Here is a 23,949-nt window from a genome sequence, read left to right as displayed (position 1 = left end):
AGGAGACATTTAGAGTTCCCTGAAGAGAACAAAATGATCAGCATAAAAGAAAACTAAAATATTTCCTTTGTCTAAATCAAAGCATTCTGATTTTTAAATGAGGTTTCTCAAATGGAAATGACATTGTGTATTAGGCCAAAAACATTACGCATTGCAAAAATTGCCAAAACACGGTCCGGCTGAACATACATAACGTGTGTTCACTACGTGCGTTCCTGTCACATAGCTCTGTCCTCAAAGGGCTAATAGATATTCCTTTTAAAGTCTGTGCCATTAAACTAGATGTGTTATTATTCAGACATGTTGTTATATATATATGGATGAGCCAAAACATTATGACAACCTGCCTAATATGCTATTGGACCTCCACGTGCTGCTGAAACAGCGCCAACCCACCGAGGCATAGACTCCACAAGACCCCTGAAGGTGTCCTGTGGTATCTGGCACCAATACATTAGCAGCAGATCCTTCAAGTCCTGTAAGTTGCGAGGTGGAGCCGCCATGGATCAGACTTGTTGGTCCAGCACATCCCACAGATGCTCAATCGGATTGAGATCCTTGAACAACACCTTGAACTCTTCATCATATTCCTCAAACCATTCCCGAACAATGTGTGCAGTGTGGCAAATCCTGCTAAAAGAGGCCACTGCCATCAGGGAATACCATTGCCATGAAGGGGTGTACCTGGTCTGTAACGATGTTTAGGTAGGTGGCACGTGTCAAATTGACATTCACGTGAATGGCAAGACCCAGGGTTTCCCAACAGAACATTGCCCAGAGCATCATACTCCCTCCACCGGCTTTCCGTCTTCTCACAGTGCATCCTGGTACACAGTCGTCCATGTGATGTACAAGAAAATGGAAATCATTGGACCAGGCGACCTTCTTTCACTACTCCAAGGTCCAGTTCCGACACTCGCATGCCCATTGTAGGTGCTTTCGATGGTGGACAGGGGTCATCATGGGCACTCTGACCGGTCTGCAGCTACACAGCCCCATATGCAGCAGGGTGCGATGCACTGTGTGTTGTGTCACATTCCTCCCTTAAACATCATGAAAATTTTCTGTGACTTGTGCGACAGTACACCTTCTGTCTGTTTGGCCTTACGGGATAGCCTTCCTTGCACTCGTGCATCGATGAGCCTTGGGCACCCAACACCCAACACCCTGTTGCTGGTTTGTGGTTTGTGGCTGCTCTGACCACTGTCAGTAGGTGACCGGAAGCACCCCACAAGCCCATGACCACTGTGAGTGGTCATAATGTTTTGTGGAAATGGGGGGGGGGGAAAGGTTTGGTGGAATAATTTAATAGGTACTTAATTAATCTGTTTAAATGCTTATAAAATCTATATGTTTAATGCTTCATATCTATAGCCCAATATTTGTAGCTTTGGTGCTGCTGGCTGAAGTTTTCAGACGGTCCCATACTACACCCTCCACAGTTTTAGCATAATGTGAGGGCTTTTCAGATGTTCCCTTACCAACCGTAGGCACAATTTCCAATGAATATCAAGGTTAAATTAATGATCTTGAACGATTTCACGGTGACACCATTGGACCAGCTTAAATACAAGACAAATAATTTCATATTTAATGACGATTCTGATCCTGTATTTTACAGGACAGGTGGCAACCCTACTTGGGACTGCTGCTCTGAAATGATGATATCCAGAGATTAGATTACGTTCAGACTAGCAGGGTAATGCATGGAGCTAGCGCATGCAACACTACATAAAGGGACCCTGTCAAAAAAGAACGATTCGTAGCATTGATGGATTCTTGTGACTGGACAGCTAAAAATTAACGTCAGAGAAATGCAGCCTCTTACTAACGGTCGTTTACGTGAACCTGAAGATATTAACACGATTCGTCAATAGATGTCACTGTTGCCCAAAACATTGCAAATGTACAGTTCTATCCTTCTAATTCGTAATTTGTACTCATGACAGAAAAGATCTTGCAACCCAGCCGACAATGATCCACTACACACTTTTGGGTCGCGATCCAGTGGTTGAGAAACTATGAAGATCTGCTTTTATAGAGAAGTTATAATGAATCCATTTTCCCGCTGCACCTGAATTAGAGATATAGAAATTTGCATGTTCTGGTGTTTTTAGTAATTACTTAATTCCCCAATTTAGATGTGATTTAACCATGGTAATCTCAAATAATCATGATTAAAGCAAGTCATCACGGTCAGGCATTTATATATCTCAATAAGTTCTAAATTATATATCTTATTCTTAAGGCGTTAAGGTGTGCTTTCATAGTGCTTGATTTTAAGGATTGATCAGTATGGACAGGTTGATAAAACAGTTTAAACAGACATTTAAGAACTAATAAATTAATTACTGTCATGTAAATGACATTTAAAATTACCTGAGTTTTATTCTGATTGGATAAATATATGAACAGAGTCTCATTTCAAACAAGAATGCACACTGTGCACAACATTATCTTTATTTCACAAGTGTGTTTCTTACGATAATTACAGTAGCATTGCAATTCATCTAAGCAAGTACTGTATGACTTCTTTAGATTTAACATTTGCTTGCTAATTTGCAACAATGCAATATCACAATATTACAACATCGAAGTAGAAATATAAGGGAAATGACTAACTAAAATAATAATAATGAAATAATAAAGGCATGATTTTTAATCTTCTATAGATAGTCAGCAAGCGTGATTAATATAGTTACCCATTCATGTGAAAATGAGGACAATTTGGAAAGAAAAACACATATGTTGTTGTGATTTACACATAAAAAATAAATAAAAATCAAACATGTTTTCGTCCAAGCACTTAAGCAACAAGATGATACCAGACTTTGTGTAGTTTAAACATTATAATAAAAAATGTAAATAATACAGAAGATACAGTAAATAAATGTCAGAGAATGATTTAAATATAGCAGAACGCTGCACTCTGACAATTTAAGGATTTGCCAGCTATCATGTCTCTGATGTTATCATTAATTCATCATATTTTATCTGTTGGAACAGTTCTCTGGTGATAACTGAGATTTTCTTACTCCACTCTTATACCTAACCGATATTTAACCTCTTTTCATGTTTTCATGGAAATATGGAACTCGTGGCATATGACAGCTGGCTGGATTGTCGCATCCCTTGTAGTTTTACTAAATGCAAACATCCCGCAGAAACATTTAATCAGAGAATTCTCTCATTGCCATCCTTAGACATTACATGTGCGGTCTGTCGGCACCAAATTCTGCGTTGATCAACGTGATCAAATCATCTTATTTGATTTGTTACTTGATAAATTCACTCTTTATCATTTAACTGTCAAGTTATTTAACTTATCCTGCCACTGCATCAGCCAGCCATTGCCACCGATGGACTTGATTTGCTTACAAAAACGGCACTGGCGCTGTTGCGTGACATCATCGCTTTCTAAGATGATTTATTTTGATTGGTCCGGCATCAGTTGTTCCAGCTCTTGTGACTGGTCACAACTTCATTGGCCCCATCCCCGCCCAGCACCGATAGTTTGCTCTCTCACATCTTGATTTACAAGTGCACAAGTGAGTTTTTCTACAGGTTTTTTGCAAAAGTTTTTGCAAAAGTCAAGGCAGGAAAATCTGAAAGGTTGTAACTGCCGATTTGTTGTTGTACTGTGAAAGTGAATTAAAATACAAAAGTAAATATGTCATACAACATTGTGTCTGTCGTTGTATTTATATGAATGTAATTGTACACATTTGTGACTATTTGTCTGCAACTTTGAATTCTAAACACAGGTTTTGGATTATTTTCTGTGAGTGCATATTGCAGCATTCAAATTCAGATTTATATTTTACAAGTTTTCACATGGGGCTGTGCGTGTTAATTTCAGCTTACAAGTACAAATATTTATTGTACAAGTTCTCAAATTCAAATCTACAAGCTCTTGAATTTTGCAACAGATTTACCTTCATAAGAAACCCTGTGCTATAGGACCCATTGCAGCAAGTTGCGAATGCAACACGTACTTGCGCTGCATTATGAATTGTGGCCTGCTACATTTTAAAATGCAAACAAAATCGAACTTGCATAGTTAGAAGCATCTGCGTTCACACACTTGCATAGAGTAAGTTTCAACCTTAAGTTTATGAGTACTAAAAGCTGTGGGGTCAAGGCTGCGGTTAGTCCCTACCTCACCAATCCGCTAATTTTGGGTACGAATTAGCCGGCGTTTACCACTCTATTGATGAAAATTTGTGTGGATGGGTCCTGTAACAAAGTGTCTCGGTGTGGGGTTTGTGATACGCTGGCTGGGGAGGCAGAGCCGGGGCCGTTTATGTCAGCTCCGCATCAGGATGATGTATGGGATGGGGAAGTCTCAGCTTCCCCAGCCCTTAGAGGATTCCCCACTGGGGATTTCCCTCTGGAGCAGACGCAAGACGAAACCCTTAGACACGCCTTCGACCAAGTGAAAGTGATTGATGGTCAACGTCTTCTGCCAGACATTGCACTCTTATATCTGTATTTTTCTATTAAAATGATCAGTTGTTTCAGGTGACACAGGATGCTCAGACAAAAGAGGATACAACCCAGTTGTTCATACTGAAGAGCCGTCGGGAAATAATATTCCAGATGGTTCATCATAATCCGATGGCAGGTCACTTAGGGTGAGAAAAACACTAAACAGTCTTATGGCCATTTCTATTAACCGGGCATTCACGGGGATGTTCTCCGGTGGTGTGCGGCATGCCGTGAATGTCAGCTGGTAAATCCACATGTGCCCGCTTCCTTTGATTGAGGTCCCTTTAGAAAGAATTGCCATGGACCTCATTGGGCCATTAGAGTGGACGGCACTTGGGCATCATTTTGTGTTGGTTCTGGTGGACTACACAACATGATATCCAAAAGCAGAGCCTCCACGCAACATTTCAGCACGTGTGGCGGAGATCAAATCAGAATCATCTTCCAAGTGGGGTTTCCAAAAGAAGGCACTTCTTTCATGTCACGCACACTATGCAAGCTGTATGAATTATTGGGTATTAAATCGATTCGGACAAGCGTGTACCACCTGCAAACGGATGGCTTGGTCAAACGGTTTAATTAAACCCTGAAAAACATGATTCGTAAGTTCGTGCACAAAGATGCTCGGAATTGAACCCGTTAATCACAGTTTGAGAGGTCCCGCAAGCCTCCATGGGGTTCTCCCCATTTGAATTATTGTATGGGCGTAAGCCTTGTGGTGTCTTAGACATTGTGAGGGAAAATTGGGGGGAGGGACCTTCAAACAGCAAAAACGAAATTCAATATGTTCTTAACCTGAGAGCAAAACTCCACATATTGGGGCAGCTATCACAGGAGAATTTGCTACAGACTCAAGAACGTCAGTCCCGGCTCTGTAACAGGAGAGCTCGGCTACAGGAATTTACACCGGGCGATAAAGTCCTTGTATTACTACACACATCAAGCTCCAAATAACTCGCAAAGTGCCAAAGGCCCTTTGAGGTCACACAGCGAGTCGGGAAAGTCGATTATGAGGTTAAACGAATGGATAGGGGTGGAGCATGGCAAATTTACCACCTCTACCTCTTAAATCCATGGAGGGAGGCGGTCCCTGTGTCTCTGGCGACGGTGGTCTGGAGAGGGAGGCGCTCGGGCCTGAGGTGAACTTAAAAGCCAATCGAGGCACCCCGGTCATTTGTGGAGACAATCTCTCACCGTCGGAAGTCACGGACGTGGCCCGGTAGCAAAGAGAATTTTCCAACATGTTCTCGCCCCTTCCCGGTCGTACGAACCTCATAGAACACCATATCGAAACAACCCCAGGGGTAGTGGTACGCAGTCGTCCCAACCGATTACCCGAGCACAAAAAAAAACAAAAAAAGTGGTCCGAGAAGAATTAAAGGCCATGCTCGATATGAGGGTAATAGAAGAATCCCACAATGACTGGGCCAGCCTGGTGGTGCTGGTTCCGAAGAGCGACGGCTTGGTCCGGTTCTGTGTGGATTATAGAAAGGTCAATGCGGTGTCTAAATTTGATGCGTATCCAATGCCTCGTATTGACGAACTGCTCGATCGGTTGAGGGTGGCTCGCTTTTACTCAACACTGGATTTGACAAAGGGTTATAGGCAGATCCCCTTAACGGCAATGTCCCGTGAAAAAACGGCCATCTCGACACCGTTTGGCTGACACCAATTAGTGACGCTAACGTTCGGTTTGTTCGGGGCCCCAACCACATTCCAGCACCTTATGGAAAGAGTCCTCTGACTACACTCTGCTTATACCACTGCCTATCTGGATGACATCATTATATACAGTAGTGATTGGCAGCGGCATATGCAGCATCTGAGGGCTATTCTGAGGTCACTGCGACGAGCGGGACTCATGGCAAACCCTAAGAAGTGCGCAATTGGACAGGTGGAGGTACGGTATCTGGGGTTCCACTTGGGTCACAGGCAAGTGCATCCCCAAATTGATATGACCGCAGTGGTTGTGGCCTGCCCGAGACCCAAGACCAAAAAGGAGGTGTGACATTTCCTGGGGCTGGCTGGCTACTATAGAAGATTTGTGCCTAATTATTCGGACGTCACCAGCCCGCTGATTGATTTCACAAAAAATTGAGCCCCAGACCCGGTCCAGTGGACGAAGCCGTGCCAATAGGCTTTTATGCGGGTGAAAGCTGTGCTTTGTGGAAGGCCGTTGTTACATTCTCCTGATTTTGCTCTGTTTTACGGACCAACGTGTCTGACGGGGGTTGGGAGTCATGTTGTCCAAGGTGGTCGAGGGGGAGGAACGCCCGGTGCTGTACATCAGCCAGAAGCTATCAGCGAGAGAGGCGAGGTACAGCACCATTGCGAAAGAGTGTCTGGCCATCAAGTGGGTGGTCCTCACCCTTCGATACTACCTCTGGGGATGGGCTTTCACCCTCTATTCGGACGATGCACTGCTCCAGTGGCTCCATCGCATGAAGGATACCAATATGCGGATCACCCATCGGTATCTGGCCCTTCAGCCGTTTAATTACGAGATGGTCCACAGGCCAGGGGCGCAGATGGCTGTTGCGGACTTCCTATCCAGAAATGGGTGGGGGAGTACTGGGCAGGCCGGATGGCTCCCTGGCCAGAGTCAGGTGATGGTGGTATGGGGTGTGTGTGTGTGGGGGGGGGGGGGGGGGGCATGGTCGAGTAAGGATACTACAGCGGTAAGGATCATAACCTGTCATTGATTGTCTCTAACAGCTGTTTGTCATTGCATTGAGAGTGGATACTCAAGCGAGCCAGACGCCAATGTGAGAGAGAAAGCAGCACACACGCACGCAGAGAGTCCGTGTGTTTTGAGTTTGCTGAAGAGCGAGTTTCAGTGTTAAAAAAACAAACATTTTGAGTTGGATTTCGCCGTCTCCCACTTCCTCCTTTGTTGAAGAGCTACGAGCTTGTTACACAGTTCATAGTAAAGAATTAAGTCATGGGTGTGTCTTCTTTCAGGCTAAAATAACTTATTAAGCAAACAAACATTAGCTGCACATTTAAAAAAACAAAAACAATCAATGTTTGTTTAGAAAATAAATTAATCACTTTTGAAGGTACTGACAATTAATACACACGCTTATTCTACATGAGTTCGTAATCCTCCTTTTGTTTGTTTGTCAAGATAATTAGAGTTAAATGTCTTAATCTACAAAATACAAAACCCATGAAATTTAATTAATTACTGTGTTTATCTTTATTCCTCCAACAGCCTTTGGCACTGGCCTTTAAACAGCGGCCCCTATCACTACAGAGCGGCACTGCAGCAATAGTTAAATTGGTATGTAGTAATCCTGTCGTTTTATCTCCTTTAGAGCTTAACACAGGCAAGAAAAAAGTAGCAGTGCAGGGCTAGATGTGACAATACTGCTGCCTTGCAATTTAGCTACTATTATTATTGCTGTTTTAAGCATTCACTCAGGCTAAATGTGTTAATCTGTTGTCAAGTATTGCCTGCCCTTAAAATGCTATTACAACAGGGATGCAATTAACACAATTCAATTTGAGTGTGCCATTTTACAAGTACAGTCAATAATTGCCATTACCTAGACACCGCTGGTCGTAATGCAACACAAATCTCTTTTACAAAAACTACAACAGTGTTCAATCATGTTATTTACATTTGGGAGAAATCCCCCTTCAAATCTGATCCCCCTTGAACCCTAAAGTTCTGTTTGATTCATCATTAGAAATCCTACAATATGCTTGATGATGTATTTAATCTTAACAATAAAAATACAGTATATACGTAGGTTCTGTTCCAAAACTTATTTAGCTCCCTTGCTGTCTACTACCTACATAGGCAGCTGCCTTCTTAGGCAGCATCCTAACTGAACCTCATAAGTGATTTGGTACACTCTACATAGACAGCAACTCCTTGCGCCACACAAATAGCGCACAGCAGACTCAGCTCACAACTGATTTAAAAATGTTTTTGCCATTAGCAGGTAGCTAAACTGTTAACATGATTCTTTAATAAGCATCAAATACATAAATATTGGGTAAAGTAGTGCCTTTTTCATTTGAGTGAACTATTATTTTATTTTTTTATTGGTTTTTTATTACTTTTCAACATTTATTTAGTTTCATCTGCTATCTTGGATGGATATTTTCCCCCTCAGCTCATGGAATGGAAATTATATTATCCGCATTGAAGTGCTGTTTAATTATTGGTGATTTAGCATGACAACATACAAGAGGATGAAGCAATATATATTTGATTAAGCATTACACAATCTTGGGGTCCAAACGGGGTATGATTTTGACAACAGCTCATATGTACTGTATGTAAAGCTTGTTTGTGATTTTGATATGTTTTGTCTGTTACAGATTGTCTCACATGAACCATTTAGTTCAAATTCTACAGAATGGTTCTTAAGGATGGAAATGTAATGGCATATATTTACCTGTCCCTTATAGAATCCTTCAAAACCATCACTAACAGCGAACATTTTGTGTCCTTCAGAGATGCCCACTCTTACAGCTGAGCGCACGGCTGCATTCATGCCAGCTGCAGGGGCACCCACGTTCAACACAGCCACATTAAAATTGCTCTGAGGAGGAGGAATAAAACATAACAGCCTTTATTTCACTGACAAATACAATAGATCACATTTAGGTCAGATTTCTGAAGTCATTTATGAGCAATCAAAAATTATATGTGTATATTATTTATTTATTTGTATTTTTTTTTCAGATCCAGGGGATTTTTAAATAAAAAATTAAAAAAAAATTTAGAGTACAGTATGTGCCAGAGCATGTTTGTTTTACCAGACCTGTTTGCCAGGATCATTATAAATCCTGCTGGATATGTGGGACCTAGAGTGTAGAGTAAACTGAGATGACGGTTTCATTGCAGCCATGCATGGCTATTTATTCATTTATATAACTAGTAGGTATGTGTATACATTTGAGGCCTGATATTTCTTTATTAAGCCATCGCATCATGTTTCATGTTTAGCACTCAATGTCCATTAAGAATTTAGCAATGTTTCCAAGCTGTCGTTGGCATTTATCAATCTGTTTCCATTCCAGTCGGTACAGGGTAATTTGGTTTTCTGTTAACTCGACACAGCCCAGAGCAACATTAAACACAGATTGATCATTGACTAAACACTTTTGGACAAGCTGACCTTTCACCTTTTTTATTGTAATGCAGCAGCTTCAACCCTTGCCTAGTCAAAAAATTCCTACTGGAATTTCATAACTAATTTTTTATAGGATTCCAAGATACCAATCATAGAGGTTTAGGGCTCATTTACATATAGAAGTCTAAAAGTCAACATGAAACACCATTCACAACCTCCTTTACTGTAATATAACATTTTTTGGATTTGTAGCCTTGTGAGCAGTGCTTATAAAGAAACTTTGATTAGCATTATAAATGGACTTCAAGGATAATAGCAGACTAAAAATAACAAGAAGAACAAATAGAAGAAATTTTCACTTAGGCTGTATCAATTAAACATCATTTCCTTTGGAAACAGATGCTACTAATGGGATTCTGTAGCACAGCATGTACTGAGGGGTTGTGAATTGCTAAGTATGGTCAAACAGCACATTGGTGTCAGTCAACAGAGGTGTTGTTTGGTTGATATGGAGGTGAAGACCACCAGTGTAAAACAAACACAGCATCTCTGTCAGGATACAACACTCACTTGTGGAAGTTCAGACTCTGGTTTGCGGTGAGCCAGCAGTTTGTACGTCTTCAAGTTGTTCTCAAAGCTCCTGCAGTTACACACAAACTTAATCTTCTTAATGGTGATATATTTGTAGTTATGGTCAAAATAAATGCACCATTTCTCAAAATACTGATTCAAAACATTTGATACTTAGCATAGAATAGTTAACTAAATGGCTTCATGCTTGTTTTACTACCAGTGTTTGGGATGCTGCTTTGAAACTGTAGTTTGCCAAGCCACAAACTCTTTTAAATCCACTAAAAGCAGTTAAATTACAGCCAAGCTACTCTTTTAAAATGTAGTTATCTACAAACAAGCTACAAACAAACAGTAGCTAACAACTTGGGAGCTTAAATTAAATACAACTAAAATACACCCTAATTTACATACAGAACCGAAAACGTTCATCATTAAACAAAATACTGATTTTGATACAATAAAAGAAGTAAAATGCCATGTAGAGACTTCTAGGAACACTGCTGAGAATTAACTCAGGTAATAATTTTTTGGACTGATTCATGAACCATCCAAACAAAACAATTCATTACAATTAATTGAAGAGCAAAAGCTCTGCTGTTTTGATGTTACTAAAAATGGTATGTTAGCAACATGGGTAGAGTTATAATTGTACACTACTGTCTTCACAGTAGCTGAAATAATGCTGTCACCTAATTAAATGTCCAAACAGTTCCATGAATCCCTCAAACACAACAAGACACAATTAACCTTGCATGAGAAAAGGTTGGGCCAGTTATGGCCAAACACACCTGCCACGCAGCTGTACGGCCTCTTCAAATTTCTTCTCATCCATGGCCTTCTGCACCTCCTGAGTCTACAAGACAGACAAAAGAATTTCTGGTGTAATGATTGTTGTAGTACGTTATGCTTTGTTTTAGATTTGTTTTAAGATTTTTTTCTCATAAGGACATTTCACTCCAAAATCAAAAGAAAAAACAATGCTAATTTTTAGCATTAATAACAGAATAAGAATATTAGAATTTTGACCCTATTTGGTCACACTTTATATTAGGTGTCTTTAACTACTATGTACTAAGATTCAAATACATACAATACAATGTATTTATTGTGTAACTACATGTTGACCTGCAAAAGTCACACAAATTCCCATTTGCTGCTAATGAGGTTGAGGTACGTTTAAGTTTAGGTGTAGGGTTAGGGTTTAGATTAGGGTTAGGGTAGGGTTAGGTTTAGGATTAGAGGTAAGGTTAACAGTGTAACTACAGATGTAATTAAATGCAATTTAAATTAAGTACAATGCAACAACATGTATGTACACAATAAGTACATTGTATCAAATGCTTAAGTACATAGTAGTTAAAGACACTTAATGTCTAATGGGGAAAAGTTCTCATTAATTTAATGCTGTAATGAAAAACATTCAGCTCAGATACAGTTTTTTTTTTTTTTTTTTTCAGAACTTAAAATCAGAATAAATTACATTTTGTACATTAAACTTTAACTCCACACGAAATCCGCGAGGGAAATTTCTTCACCACCGGAAGTTTGTCATGCAAAATTCATTATCTTGCAGATTCCCACTGAGATTACTGTATTTCGCCAGCGGAATTTTGTCGTGCAACAGTAAATGTGACCCAGCCTTTACAGTAATTACACTTATTTTATTTTTGCATTTTAGTAACAAAAATGAGATTTGTTCACATTACAGTAACAAGAAGACGATTTTTCTACATTACTGTAGTGAAAATTAGATGTATTTTTTTCGCATTACAATAACAAAAATTTTTTTTTGTTTTTTTGCATTACAGTAGGCTGCTGTAAATGAAGTGTGCTTAATTATCATGAAGAAAATGTCAAAATGCAAAAAGAAGAAGGAAAAGATAACTAAAGAATTAAAAATTCACTTTGTTAAAATAAGTTTGTACAGTGCTGTAATTACCAATCCACAGTACAGATTGTAGAACTGATTAATCAGTGAAGCACTAAAGCAGAGTCCTCATTCCTCTGCTGAATTGCATGACTGTGGATCTTTTTCATTGTGTGTGTCTGTTCTGGCATCTGACCAGCTCTTACCATCTGCACACACTCCATGAGGGGCAGGCGCACAGACTGGTTCCCACACAGAGACACCACGCAGGCTGGCGTGTTTGCAGTGGTCTCAAGTAGAGCCAGAACGGCCTCCACACCCATACGACTGGCCTGACAACAAATACAAAACAGCATTGCAATCTTTAGTTCACTTCAGGCAAGCTTTAATAATGTAAAAGCAGTCATTTTCTGTACAAAGATAAATTCATTTTCTATGTAAACACTTAGTATCAATAAACAAAACAACTAAGTGTTGTCCCTGTCCCCTGAAATACTACTTATTACAAAATAATTGTATGGCTGTGGAATATTTAAATAAATAGTGTATGAAAAGTACATGAAGATTAAAGGAATAATTCAGATTATTTGTAACGTAACAACATGTCTACTGGAAGTGACTGGCGTCAGCTCAAGTAACAAACAGTTCTAAATGAAGAATACATGTAATTGCATTAACAAAAGTACAAACTTTACATTTCTGCTAGACTTCCACTGTTAGAGCATAATGTAAACACAGGAATGAGCCAAACTTATTGTCTTTAGTAATCTACAGCATGCCATGGATGATGCAGGCAAGCAACTTGCCCCTAAACATTAAGTTGAAAACCTGTAATATTCCTTAAGGTCCACTTAGTACACATGTTGAAATCTTTCTGTTTCACTATCATTCTTTTTTCAACTCTCCAGAAAGCACCTGATCCTTTATTTCGTGCTGAACCATTACAGAAACAGCAGTGCATGTGAAACTTGTGTGCATCAAATCTGTTTATTTACTTAATGTAAGCTCCCTCTCAATCTCCTGTTTTTCTTCCCAGGATTTTCAGTGTCTCACCAGAATCCTGTCGAACGCCGATGGAGTCCCTCCTCTCTGGACGTGGCCCAGGATGGTCACACGTGTGTCAAATCCCAGACGCCTGACCACCAGCTGGAGGGGTAATAAAGAAGATTTACACTTGAATTATAGTAATCATGGGAATATAGGGTCTATTCTAGGTCAAATTAAGTAAACAAAACATCTCGTCCATAAAGCAACATTTGATTCCAAAAAAGCTTAAAAGCTACAGTATTTGAATTTACGCAGACAGCTGCACAGCAAATAGATTTATAATCATAATTTTTACATAATAAATAGAATATGATTAAATAATATCAGTAAAACATGCTTTACTGAATTTAAATTTAATATACTGACAAATCCAAATAGTATCACTTTAAAACAGTGATTAGTATAACAACTACAATACAAGCAAGGAAGAGCGGAGTCTAGCATAATATTGCATGCATTTAGCAGAAAGATTTACAATAAAGCTGTGACACACATGCAGAGGATAATCATGCTAATCAGTAAACTGGAGCCCATTTTTCAGTTTTCAGAGTTGAAATAACTGTGTAAAAACAGTGTAAAAATTGAACTCCTGCAGGACTTGTTTCAGGGTGTGGAATTTTTCTTCTGTTCACTCTAAATAATCTGAACAAAGGGAACATAAAGGTTTTAACAAGCACAACTAAAACTAGATTTTTACCACAGAAAATGTGGTTCTTACGAAAATCATAAGTTTGATGGCTTAGAAAAGTAATACCATACTTCTCTAACTTTCTTGAGTTGCATGGCCAAATTGAATACAAATTTTAATGAAATCCCATACAGTAATAGTGATGCTTCTTTTAACACTTAGTTTTCTGAAATAGCACATTAGACCAAACTGGAAAGCAATGGAAAAAAAAAATTTGTTTGCTCCAGCTTTAGGAAGTGTACAATGCACTAATGCAGTGTAGTAGTTAAGATATAAATAGAGGATAGCCGTAGCTGAATGTGTTTAGATGTGACCACATCTAAGAAAGAGAAAGAGACTGTGTTTAAGCAAACCACACAGGCCAAAGCCAGAGAGGTGCAACACACAGAGGCCAGAGAGGTCAGGGTTCAATGCAGGAGCTGGACCTCAATGGACCTCTATGGGCCTGATGTACTTACATCCTTTACATGTTCAGAGGTAATGGGCTGGTTGTTACGATCAATCGCACCTTCAGCTACTATTATGATATTCAGCCTTTTCATTCCTGCACGTTTCTATGAGGGTAAGAGACACGTCACAATGACATAGAACAATAGGAGAGATTCAAAAAGCTGGAGTCCATGTTGCAGAAGTGGCCCAGGAAATAAGCAGTCATTACTAAATCGCTTTTATGTTGGTTGAGGTCACCAAGATTATGTAATGTTGGTCGAGTTAGCCAAGTTGCTGTACTGTTGGTTGAAGATGCCAAGTCACTGTACTGTTGGTCAAAGTCTTCAAGTTGCTGTATTGCTAGTCAAACTTTCCAAGTCACTGTAATGTTAGCTGAAGTCTTCAATTCACTGTTTTGTTCACTGAACTCTCCAAGTCACTGTGCTGTTGGTCGAAGACTCCAAGTCGCTGTATTTCTAGTCCAGTTCTCCAAGTCACTGTACTGTTGGTCAAAGTCTTCAAGTTGCTGTATTGATAAACAAACTCTACAAGTCACTGTACTGTTGGTCGAAGTCTTCAAGTCGCTGTTTTGTTAATTGAATTCTGCAAGTCACTGTACTGTTGGTCGAAGTCTTCAATTCACTGTTTTGTTAATTTAACTCTCCAAGTCACTGTCCTGTTGGTCAAAGTCTTCAAGTCGCTGTTTCGCTAGTCAAACTCTCCAAATCACTGTACTGTTGGTCAAAGAATCCAAGTCGCTGTATTGCTAGACAAACTCTACAAGTCACTGTCCTGTTGGTCAAAGTCTTCAAGTTGCTGTTTTGCTAGTTGAACTCTCCAAGACACTGTACAATACTGTTGGTTGAAGTCTTGAAGTCATGTATTGCTAGACGAACTCTCCATGTAGATGTTCTGTTGGTCGAAGTCTTCAGTGCGCTGTACTGTTAGTTAAAGTCTCCAAGTCACTGTAACGTTGGTTGAGGTCAACAAGTAACTGTACTGTTGATTAAAGTCTTCAAGCCTCTGTACTGTTGGTCGAGGTTATCAAGTCGATATACTGCTGGTCGTGGTCACCAAGTCGCTCTAGTGGTGGTAGAAGTTGCTAAGTTGCTATCTGTTGGTCGATGTCACCAAGTTACTGCACTGGTTGTCGAAGTCGCTAAGTCACTGTATTGTTGGTCAAAGCCGCCAAGTCGCTGTACTGTTGGTCGAATTCGCTAAGTCACTACACTGCTGGTCGAGGTCTGCAACTTGCTGCACTGTTGGTTGAGGTTATTAAGTCGCTGTATTGCTAGTCAACCTCTCCAAATCACTGTATTGTTGATTGTGGTCACCAAATCAATGTATTGTTGGTCAAAGTGAACACCCCTTTGCACTGTGGAGCAGAATTTGTTGTAATTTTGGACACAAGTATTTGCATCTCTTTTGATTCTTAGTAGGGGCCACTTCAGTTCTGCAGGCTTCCAGATTTTTGCTCTCTCCCTTCAGAATCATTCAGTACTCACATCCTTCACAATACTAGAGGTAATAGCTTTTCCATGTCTGTCAATGGCTCCTTCAGCAACTATTATTATGTTCAATCTCGAACCTCTGGATCGAGTCTGGGGCAGCGAACAAATTTGTTCCACATAAGCTTGTTACAAACAGGAGAGTACATACAAATGTGCAAAATACATTTAGCATAAACTGAGAATGCTTCTGTTGCACAGTATAATGAAAAGTATTTCAGAAATCATGTGTTTAAGAGAAGTTCCTTACATTATCATTAAAACTTATGTGTACAACCAGTATTGGGGAGTAACTAACTAAATGTAGCCTAGGTACTGACTTAACTACATTTGTTTTAAAACACAGTAGCATTTTCAGTAAAAACATAATTTTTTCGACGAGTAGCAGTGTAGTAAGTCAATCAAATGTGCTCTTCTTCTGTCTTTTCTCTCTCAAGTAGCATTTGGAGGTTGATATGAGATGATTCATTTCAGTAAATAGGTTCGTCTGGATGATTTGTTTTAGCAAATCAGATCACTGAGACTTAATTTCAACTGTTTAAACAAAACAAAACAAAAAATATTTTCCAACTCATCCATATTGAGTCATCACTAAATAGTCACATTTTGTGGTAAAATTAGTATTAGTTCAATAGTGTTATTAGTTTAACATTATGTTTTAATTTAAAATGGTCTTTGACATGAGGAATACAATTTTCCTTGATCTTTTGAAATGTGAGAGTTCATTGTACTATAAAAACATACTGTAATTTTCAGAACTCAAAACTTCCTCAATACAAAAAGAGCAACGCTCTTTTCATCTTGCGCCAATTTTAAAAGTCGGAATGTCAAGTTTTAACTCTTTAAAGGAGACCCCCATTCTGTGTCTTGCTGTTTTGCGTATAAATGCATCTTGGATGTGTTTTTGCACCCATCTGCACTATGTTTAATGGTTGGTCAATGTAAATATGCACTAGAGGGACGTCTTTGACAGTTTTTATCCGTTTGAGGCAATGTGCGCCGCGTTATAAGAGCAGTCTGTACTGCTGCATTCTATTGCTACTGCTGTTGAGAGAACTGTGCCTCATCCGGAGTAAACAAACGATGGAAGATGTGAGATGTCGCGCATATGAAGACCAGCATCTCTGTTTTGGCCTCTGTTGAAGCATCCCAACATCAGGAAACTGTTCCTGATTGCATCAGTGCAGGATTATATCAGCGCACATCATGTTTCACCATGAACTGGATTATGTGTGTGCGTCATATTTCAGCATGGATTGTATGTATGTTCAGCTCATTTCAGCATGTATTATAAGTGTTTTCGGCTCATATCAGTGTGGATTGCTTGTGAAACAGTCACAATATGATTAAAGCTTTGCAAAGAACTGTTACTGAAAGATGGGGAAGTTGAAATACACTACTGGACCCGACTGCAAAACCGTAAGTAACTAATTCCATTCATGAATGTTTCATGTCATTATTACTGTTTGATATTTATTGTTTATGGTGCTGCTGCACTTGAGTTAACAATTAAAATTTTGTATTGTTGTGGAGATGGTTAATTTTCTTCAGATTGACTTTCAAACATATATGGCTGTATTCGAGGGGCTGCACGATGCTAACCAATCAAAACAGTGGCCGTTTACATTTAAATTTAAATTTAAAGTAGATTCTGATAACTAAATCAAGCGTTTCAGACACAGGGCCAGAGACAGCGTGTAAAATTATCATATATTACTAAATTATGACTGTTTTGTTGCAAAACAACTTTACTAACATTATAAGTGGACATTATAACATTATATCAGGAAAAATAATACAATTATAAAAAAAAGTGTATGTCATGTCCCCTTTAAATATTTTAGTTGAATGTAGTGTATTTATATGTTACATTTTGATGCTGTCACTCTAATCGAGATTAGCATGACCAGACATCCCAATTAAAATGGACCCAGTCCTGATTTTACGAGCCGTGTCCAAAGTGCCGTCGGATGTTCAGTCCAGACGCCTTTTGTCCTGATAATAAGTCTTAGCTTAAATGTTTTACGTAACTGACATTGCTGTGCTTCATGCTTTTTCTGTAATGAGAAACAAGCGATGAGTAATAAAAGTCATGATCAGCAGTACTTTCTCTGAGCAGCTCCCAGCCTGTGCTAAACTTTCCACCTCACCTCACCACCTCCTCCCACTTCTGCTGCTGTCTGTCTGCCCATAAGAAAAGTCTCCTCACCTGCTAAAAGCCAAAAACTGGGGAGAGATTGATAATAATAGGCGTTGTACAGAACAGGTCAAGGTAATCAAATGGCAAAATAAAATGTGTCCTCTTCATATGACCTACTACATCTTCTCCTCTAACATAGGCTTCAGTCAGTAGAATCGCACACATGTACCAAATAAGCCATATGTCATTTTTAAATATTTTTGAAAACAGCTGTGAAGAACTGCAACCCTATCATCAAGCTGTTACTGGATAATTAATCGCTCTCCAGAAACTGTGCAGCGAAAAAGAACGGATATCTTGTGTGCTGGGCTTTTCTTGTACTGTAAGCTAATACTGGGAAGATGTTAAAGTGAAAACAGTAATATCAACCAGTAACTTATTTTTAATATCAATAGCACACTTGAATACACCTGGAGTGAAATTTCTAAGTATATGAGGCTCCTTTTGCGTCCCGATTTTTTGTCATGGTCATCTGGTCACCCTAATTGAGATCCTCATTGTTTTTAGCCAGAAAAATTATGTTTGTTTTTTTTTTAATTACATGATCTGATTATTATATTTAAAAGATAATGACCCCATAAATGGCTTAAATGTAGTTAGTTGCTTTTTGTTACGAGCTTGTAGTACAGCTAACTGCTTTTACAAAATGGTAGCTTTACTGTTTTTCTATTTAAATTATGAATAGCTTGTAGCTTGGTAAGCAACACTCTCAGAGTAGCTTCCCCAACACTGTGTACAACCACATGCCTTTTATGCTTTTCACAAATTTCCAGGTGAAAAATGAATTAGAAAATACATGTAACACATTTAAATTTTAGCACAAAGCAAAAAAGTATATGAAATGTGCATGTAGTTTCTTCAGTGAGAAATGTATTTTTGTTGTACCGCTGAGAGTTTTTGACACATCTTCTCTTCCCAGCCATCCTCAGGGGGCATTTCAGGAATCAACACCCAGTCAGCTCCACAAGCCAGGGCACTTACCAGTGCCAGATAACTTCACGCACAAACACACAGAGCGATATACAAAATACAGGGTATGATTTGACAGTTAACAACATAATTTTCCTACTGAATATAACATTCAAGCCATTGGTATGTACTGAATTAATTGAATCCAATCCTGGTTCAAATAACTGGTGATAATATGTAATAATCTTACCCACAATGCCTGCCCATCACCTCCAGCACGAATGTCCTCTGGTGACTGTAAATCATAAATTCATGGTTGGTTGAAAAGGATTCAAGTTTGGTATATTCCTTTGCAGAAAACATCTGGTGCTTTTAGGTTATGTAATATCAGATTTATGTAACTGTCTTGCATTGCAGCCTTGTTTTTGAAGTACCTCTGAGCTGTTGTCATGATCGCATCCACAACCTCAATGATTCTGTGTAGGGCTGAGTCTGTTCCTATGGTCATGTCAGTGCCGCAGAAGTCATTGTCAATAGAGCCCACCATACCCACGATATGAAGAGCTGAGTATTTCTGAGCCGCCTCTTCATCAATCAGACCTAGAAGAGGAAACAGCAACAACAAAATACAGTCAAAATAAAACCTTCATGATCAACTTCTCACCAATATTTTTTATTTCTTGCATTTGTCATATTTCACCCTAAATTAAATTATATTTTGAAAATGAAGCCTATTTTAGGAACATTTGGGAGTTTTTCATTGTGAAATTATCACAACATTTAAGCATGTTTACCCCCAAATGCTAATAACCATAATGCAATTTTTTTTTTTTTATTCTAATTACTGTGATACAAAAAATACAAATCATTCTGTCTGGAGAGAAAAACATTTTTTTTTATTTATTTTTTTTATTAAATTAACAAATTCATATGGTAACACTTTACAATAAGGGTCTATTTATTAACTTTAGTTAATGCATAAGGTATCACAAACTAACAGTGAACAATATTTTTTTCACAGCATTTATTAATCTTAGTTAATGTTCATTTATAAAAACACAATTTTTCATTTTAAGTTCATGTTAACTTATGTAGTTAAACATTTCAACAAATATCACCTTAAGTGTTAGCAATATTATATAATTAAATAGTTTATATTTTTATATTTAGTTTTTACTTGTTGTTTTTTTGGCTGGTAAATACAGTATAGTTCCTGACCAATTTTTTTTTATTTTTTTTTTTAATTATTTTTGTATTTAATTACAAGCTTTGAACAGCAGCTCAAATGCTTTCACCATTTATTGGTAATATTCTATTATAAAAATTATCTTCATTTGACCTTTGAGGCAACCAAATAAAGTATAATACATTATTTGTCCACCACCAAAACCCAAGTTTATTTACCAGGTTAACTAATCAGGATGGGCATTTTGGTCATTTTGTCTAATCGAGTACTCGAGTACTAATTACTCGTCGAGTACTCGAGGGGCAATGACATGTAAATAAATGTATATATAAAAACATGTCTGACAAATGTCTTTGGCTGCTGAATTGCGTCTTGTTGTTCCATTGTATCGTCTATTCATTTTTATATGCTGTTATAAAATAATCTGTTACAAAATGTACAAAAGATTGCATAATCAAAATATAATGCATCATATTTTGTCATTATGTGAAGATTCACTGCCCAACTCAATGAAAGAATGTGCACAATGCGCATCTGTCTGTTCTTCCTTCAGGTTACCGTAGTAATCTTAGTAAGCGCACACCAGTTTTTTTAGTGACTGTCTGAACTGTCTATTTTCGCAGTTGGCTTAACAGGAGAAGCCATAACCATCACGTTTTTAATATGCGTGTTAAGTTGAAGTTCATCTTTGAAGACGCTGCATTCTGTTCCATTTAGCTGCGCTCTGTCTGGCTGTTTGAAACTCTCGCCTGCTGTATATGCGCTGCTTCAGTGCGTTGAGTCCACTAACACACACCTGGTGTGTGTGTGTGTGTGTGTGTGTGTGTGTGTGTGTCTCCCCAAGTGTTCGCTCCTGTGGGGAAAGCCGCGATGCTTCGTATTGTTGTTGCTGTGATGATTCATAAAGCGTTCCATTCAACTCAGAGAGTCGGAATTTCCACCTTTCAACAGAATGACATATTATGTCGGAATTCTAGCTTAGAAACTCATGCGGAAATCTTCAACTCCCATTTCGTCGAGATGCAGGTGTGTGTTACGTCACCCAGGGAAGGGAGGATTATAGTCAGTGACAAACATTCACTGTTATTAAATAATATCTATTAATGAGTCAAAGTTCTTACATTAAATGATAATAAAACGTGTTTAGCAAATGTTTTGCAGAGACAGGTGTTCAAAATACAGTTAATTACACTCTCTTTTGATTATCGTAACAATAGCACTGCAGCATCGTATATCAGTTTGGTTGCTATGAGACATCTCTGACAATCAATGTACCCCTCAAAACCACAACGTAATCAATCTCAAAATTAAAAATAAGCTCCCTCTTTGACACATGTTTAGTTGTCAGGTAATTGTCACTGAATTTTGAATTAAGTGAAAAGTCACATCATGCATGATCACCATCGAAAATCTTTTCATGATTGATCATTACTGCCACGTCCGAGTACTCGAGCACTCGTGCCCATCCTACTTGAATCCACCACTCCTCTAGATAAACATCACTTCAAAAGGCCTTCAAAATAAACACACTAGCCACAAAATTACAGCATCTTCCACAATTCTTCTGTATGACTCTTCTCATGTTGTCTGCAGCACATACCTTGCTGAACCAGCTCTGCCAGCAGTCCGCTCCACTCCTCTCTGAAGAGATTGGCCCCAGTCAAGCTGCCATCTCCACCAATCACACACAGGTTGGTGATGCCCCTCTGCACCAAGTTATGTGCCGCCTTCAGGCGGCCCTCATGCGTGCGGAACTCTTTACATCGTGCACTACCAATAACGGTGCCACCCTAGAACATAATCATACAACATGTCAACCAATGCAAGCATGAGATGGAAAAGGTATAGGCCCATTATTCTTTATTTTCTGAATTCCTGTAGTTTAAAGTCTCCTGAACCCATTCATAAACATTAGGTCAGTGTGCCCTATATATTAGACTAATGAGTATTCTAAGGGGTTCCTGGGGGCCGTCTGGTTCTCATCACACTCACCACTTGAAGCATACTGGACACACTCTCCCATTTTGCCTCCTTGATGTTTTCACCCCCATCCACCATGCCCTGATATCCCTATGAGTCAATGCAAACACATAATTAAAATCCCTGCTCCTATTCTTCAATGACCTCTAAGTTACCAGAAATTATTTAAATTCCCAGGTAATCATATGAATCAGCTTACAAGCCGACATTAGCAAACAAAGATTTGCTTGGGCAAAGAATGGTGTTTTGTTTAATTAACATCACAATGTTTATTCGATTCATGCCATTACCTCTGCATTAAAGGAGATGTGTGTAATTTCTGCACCAATAGCATCCCTAACAGAATTTCAAAAATAATTCGATTTTATATTTTCTAACAAAAATTTTATTAAGTCAATACCACAACGGTATGGTGTTGTGGGTGGTTGGCAGGGTGTCGCTATGCATTTGCTAAGTAGAGTTGTTGCGGTGGCAATTTGTTTTTACCACCGCAGTGGTTAAGGGCCATCCACCGCGGCGGATGGTGTTGTACGGTGGACGGAGGGCGGGAGAAGGGATGCATGCAAATTACATGTTTAATGTGGATCAAACTTTAAAAAGTGCATCATTGAACATGGAATAGAAATGAAACCCTTTGTAAAATATCACAAAAACTATATTAAATACGCAAAATACCATAATACATAACTAAAAAATAGTTTGCATCGGTTACAATTCAGTCCGTTATTGCACCAATACCCTATCTAATACATCGGTAACACGTAAATGTCGACAGCTAAAAATTTTCCAGAATGGGATGAAATAGGGATGTCCCAATACAATTTATTTGAGAGCGAGTACAAGTACCGATACTTTCTTTCTGATACTTGCCGATATCGAGTCCGATACCTGTTTTTTTGTTTTATTTTTTTCTGAACTCAATATCAACAGATTATTTCAATTTTATCATCAAAATGGGGTTTTAATAAAATGAATTAATTAAAACTTTAATAGTTTAAGTGCTTATATACAGAACCTTACAGCACAATCCAAAATACAGCATTGGAGTTATATTTTGTCAAATAAAGTGCTGCATAACAGAGATATCACAGATGTAAGATATTGCTTATATAATTGCTTATATAATAATATAATACAACTACCACTGATTTATTATTATTATTAGTAGTAGTAGTAATACAGTGAGTATTACATAACATTACAATAGTGATATATTTCTGTCATAATTTTTCATTTAAATTGAGCATTTATTTTGACTGAGCTTTAATTTTTAAGTCTTTCTGTGTGATGACGGTAGCTTTTCAGTCTGAAAAAGTCAGGCGCTACGTGACTCAAAGTGTTTATTAAACCGCAAAAGGCTGCTGTTTAATTAAATAAGTATATACTCTGTATATGCCTCACACTACAAAGTGAATTTGTATTATGTTCACTGTCATCTGGCATAACTGGCATAGTGTTGTAAGACAACAAACTTGATTCAGCAGTTTAGAACGATGCAGTGGGAGAGGTACGGCGAATATGAAAAGTTTGTGCACTGTACTGTTAATGTGGCATTTTACATGCGACAAGGCAAAGGGAAAAGAGTATGAGCTGTGAAAACGTCCTTATTATCGTTCATGGCGGCAGCTTCTCAGTCTCCGCCGGTCATAGGCATCTCAGTAATAACGCGAGTTACAAGATGTGGTGTAATTCAAACATCTTTATTAAATATCTCCCCATTAAATGCCATAAACAATAGTAGCACCTGTAGAGTCCAGAAACATGCACTCTTTCTCCGCTTTCCTTTCATCTCTTGCCCTCATGAGAGAGCACGTGTTCCCCTCATTAACATTCAAGCAGCAACAAGTGAAAAATTTACTTTTAATACAATCATCCAACTAAATGAAAAGGCAGGGAAGGACTTTATAAATATAACAATTCTTTATACAATATTAAGATACGATAATATAATGTATTAATTATAATGCATAAATAAAATAAGGAA

At 38.5% G+C, this 23,949-nt stretch overlaps 1 protein-coding gene across 5 annotated transcripts in view; it reads right to left on the bottom strand.

Moving 5' to 3' along the window:
- The window catches only part of LOC127432023 (ATP-dependent 6-phosphofructokinase, platelet type-like), a 47,979-nt gene that overhangs the window by 9,996 nt on the left and 14,034 nt on the right, over positions 1-23,949 (bottom strand). For 3 of the 5 annotated variants that reach the window (XM_051682772.1, XM_051682769.1, XM_051682768.1), the window contains exons 3-13: positions 21,978-22,055; positions 21,586-21,775; positions 19,234-19,399; positions 19,050-19,094; positions 18,776-18,884; positions 14,212-14,307; positions 13,072-13,164; positions 12,225-12,350; positions 10,940-11,004; positions 10,149-10,218; positions 8,898-9,044 (exon numbers count right to left, since the gene is read on the bottom strand). In XM_051682772.1, coding sequence (XP_051538732.1) covers positions 8,898-9,044; positions 10,149-10,218; positions 10,940-11,004; positions 12,225-12,350; positions 13,072-13,164; positions 14,212-14,307; positions 18,776-18,884; positions 19,050-19,094; positions 19,234-19,399; positions 21,586-21,775; positions 21,978-22,055 — 1,185 coding nt within the window. Of the gene's footprint in view, positions 1-8,897; positions 9,045-10,148; positions 10,219-10,939; positions 11,005-12,224; positions 12,351-13,071; positions 13,165-14,211; positions 14,308-15,687; positions 15,784-18,775; positions 18,885-19,049; positions 19,095-19,233; positions 19,400-21,585; positions 21,776-21,977; positions 22,056-23,949 lie in introns of all 5 variants that reach the window. The other 2 variants (XM_051682771.1, XM_051682770.1) reach the window with 1 other exon arrangement.

The sequence above is a fragment of the Myxocyprinus asiaticus genome, chromosome 41, assembly GCF_019703515.2.
Source record: "Myxocyprinus asiaticus isolate MX2 ecotype Aquarium Trade chromosome 41, UBuf_Myxa_2, whole genome shotgun sequence".
Classification (NCBI taxonomy): Eukaryota; Metazoa; Chordata; class Actinopteri; order Cypriniformes; family Catostomidae; genus Myxocyprinus; species Myxocyprinus asiaticus.
Note: the sequence above shows the minus strand (reverse complement) of the source record. Positions and strands in the feature narration are given on the sequence as shown.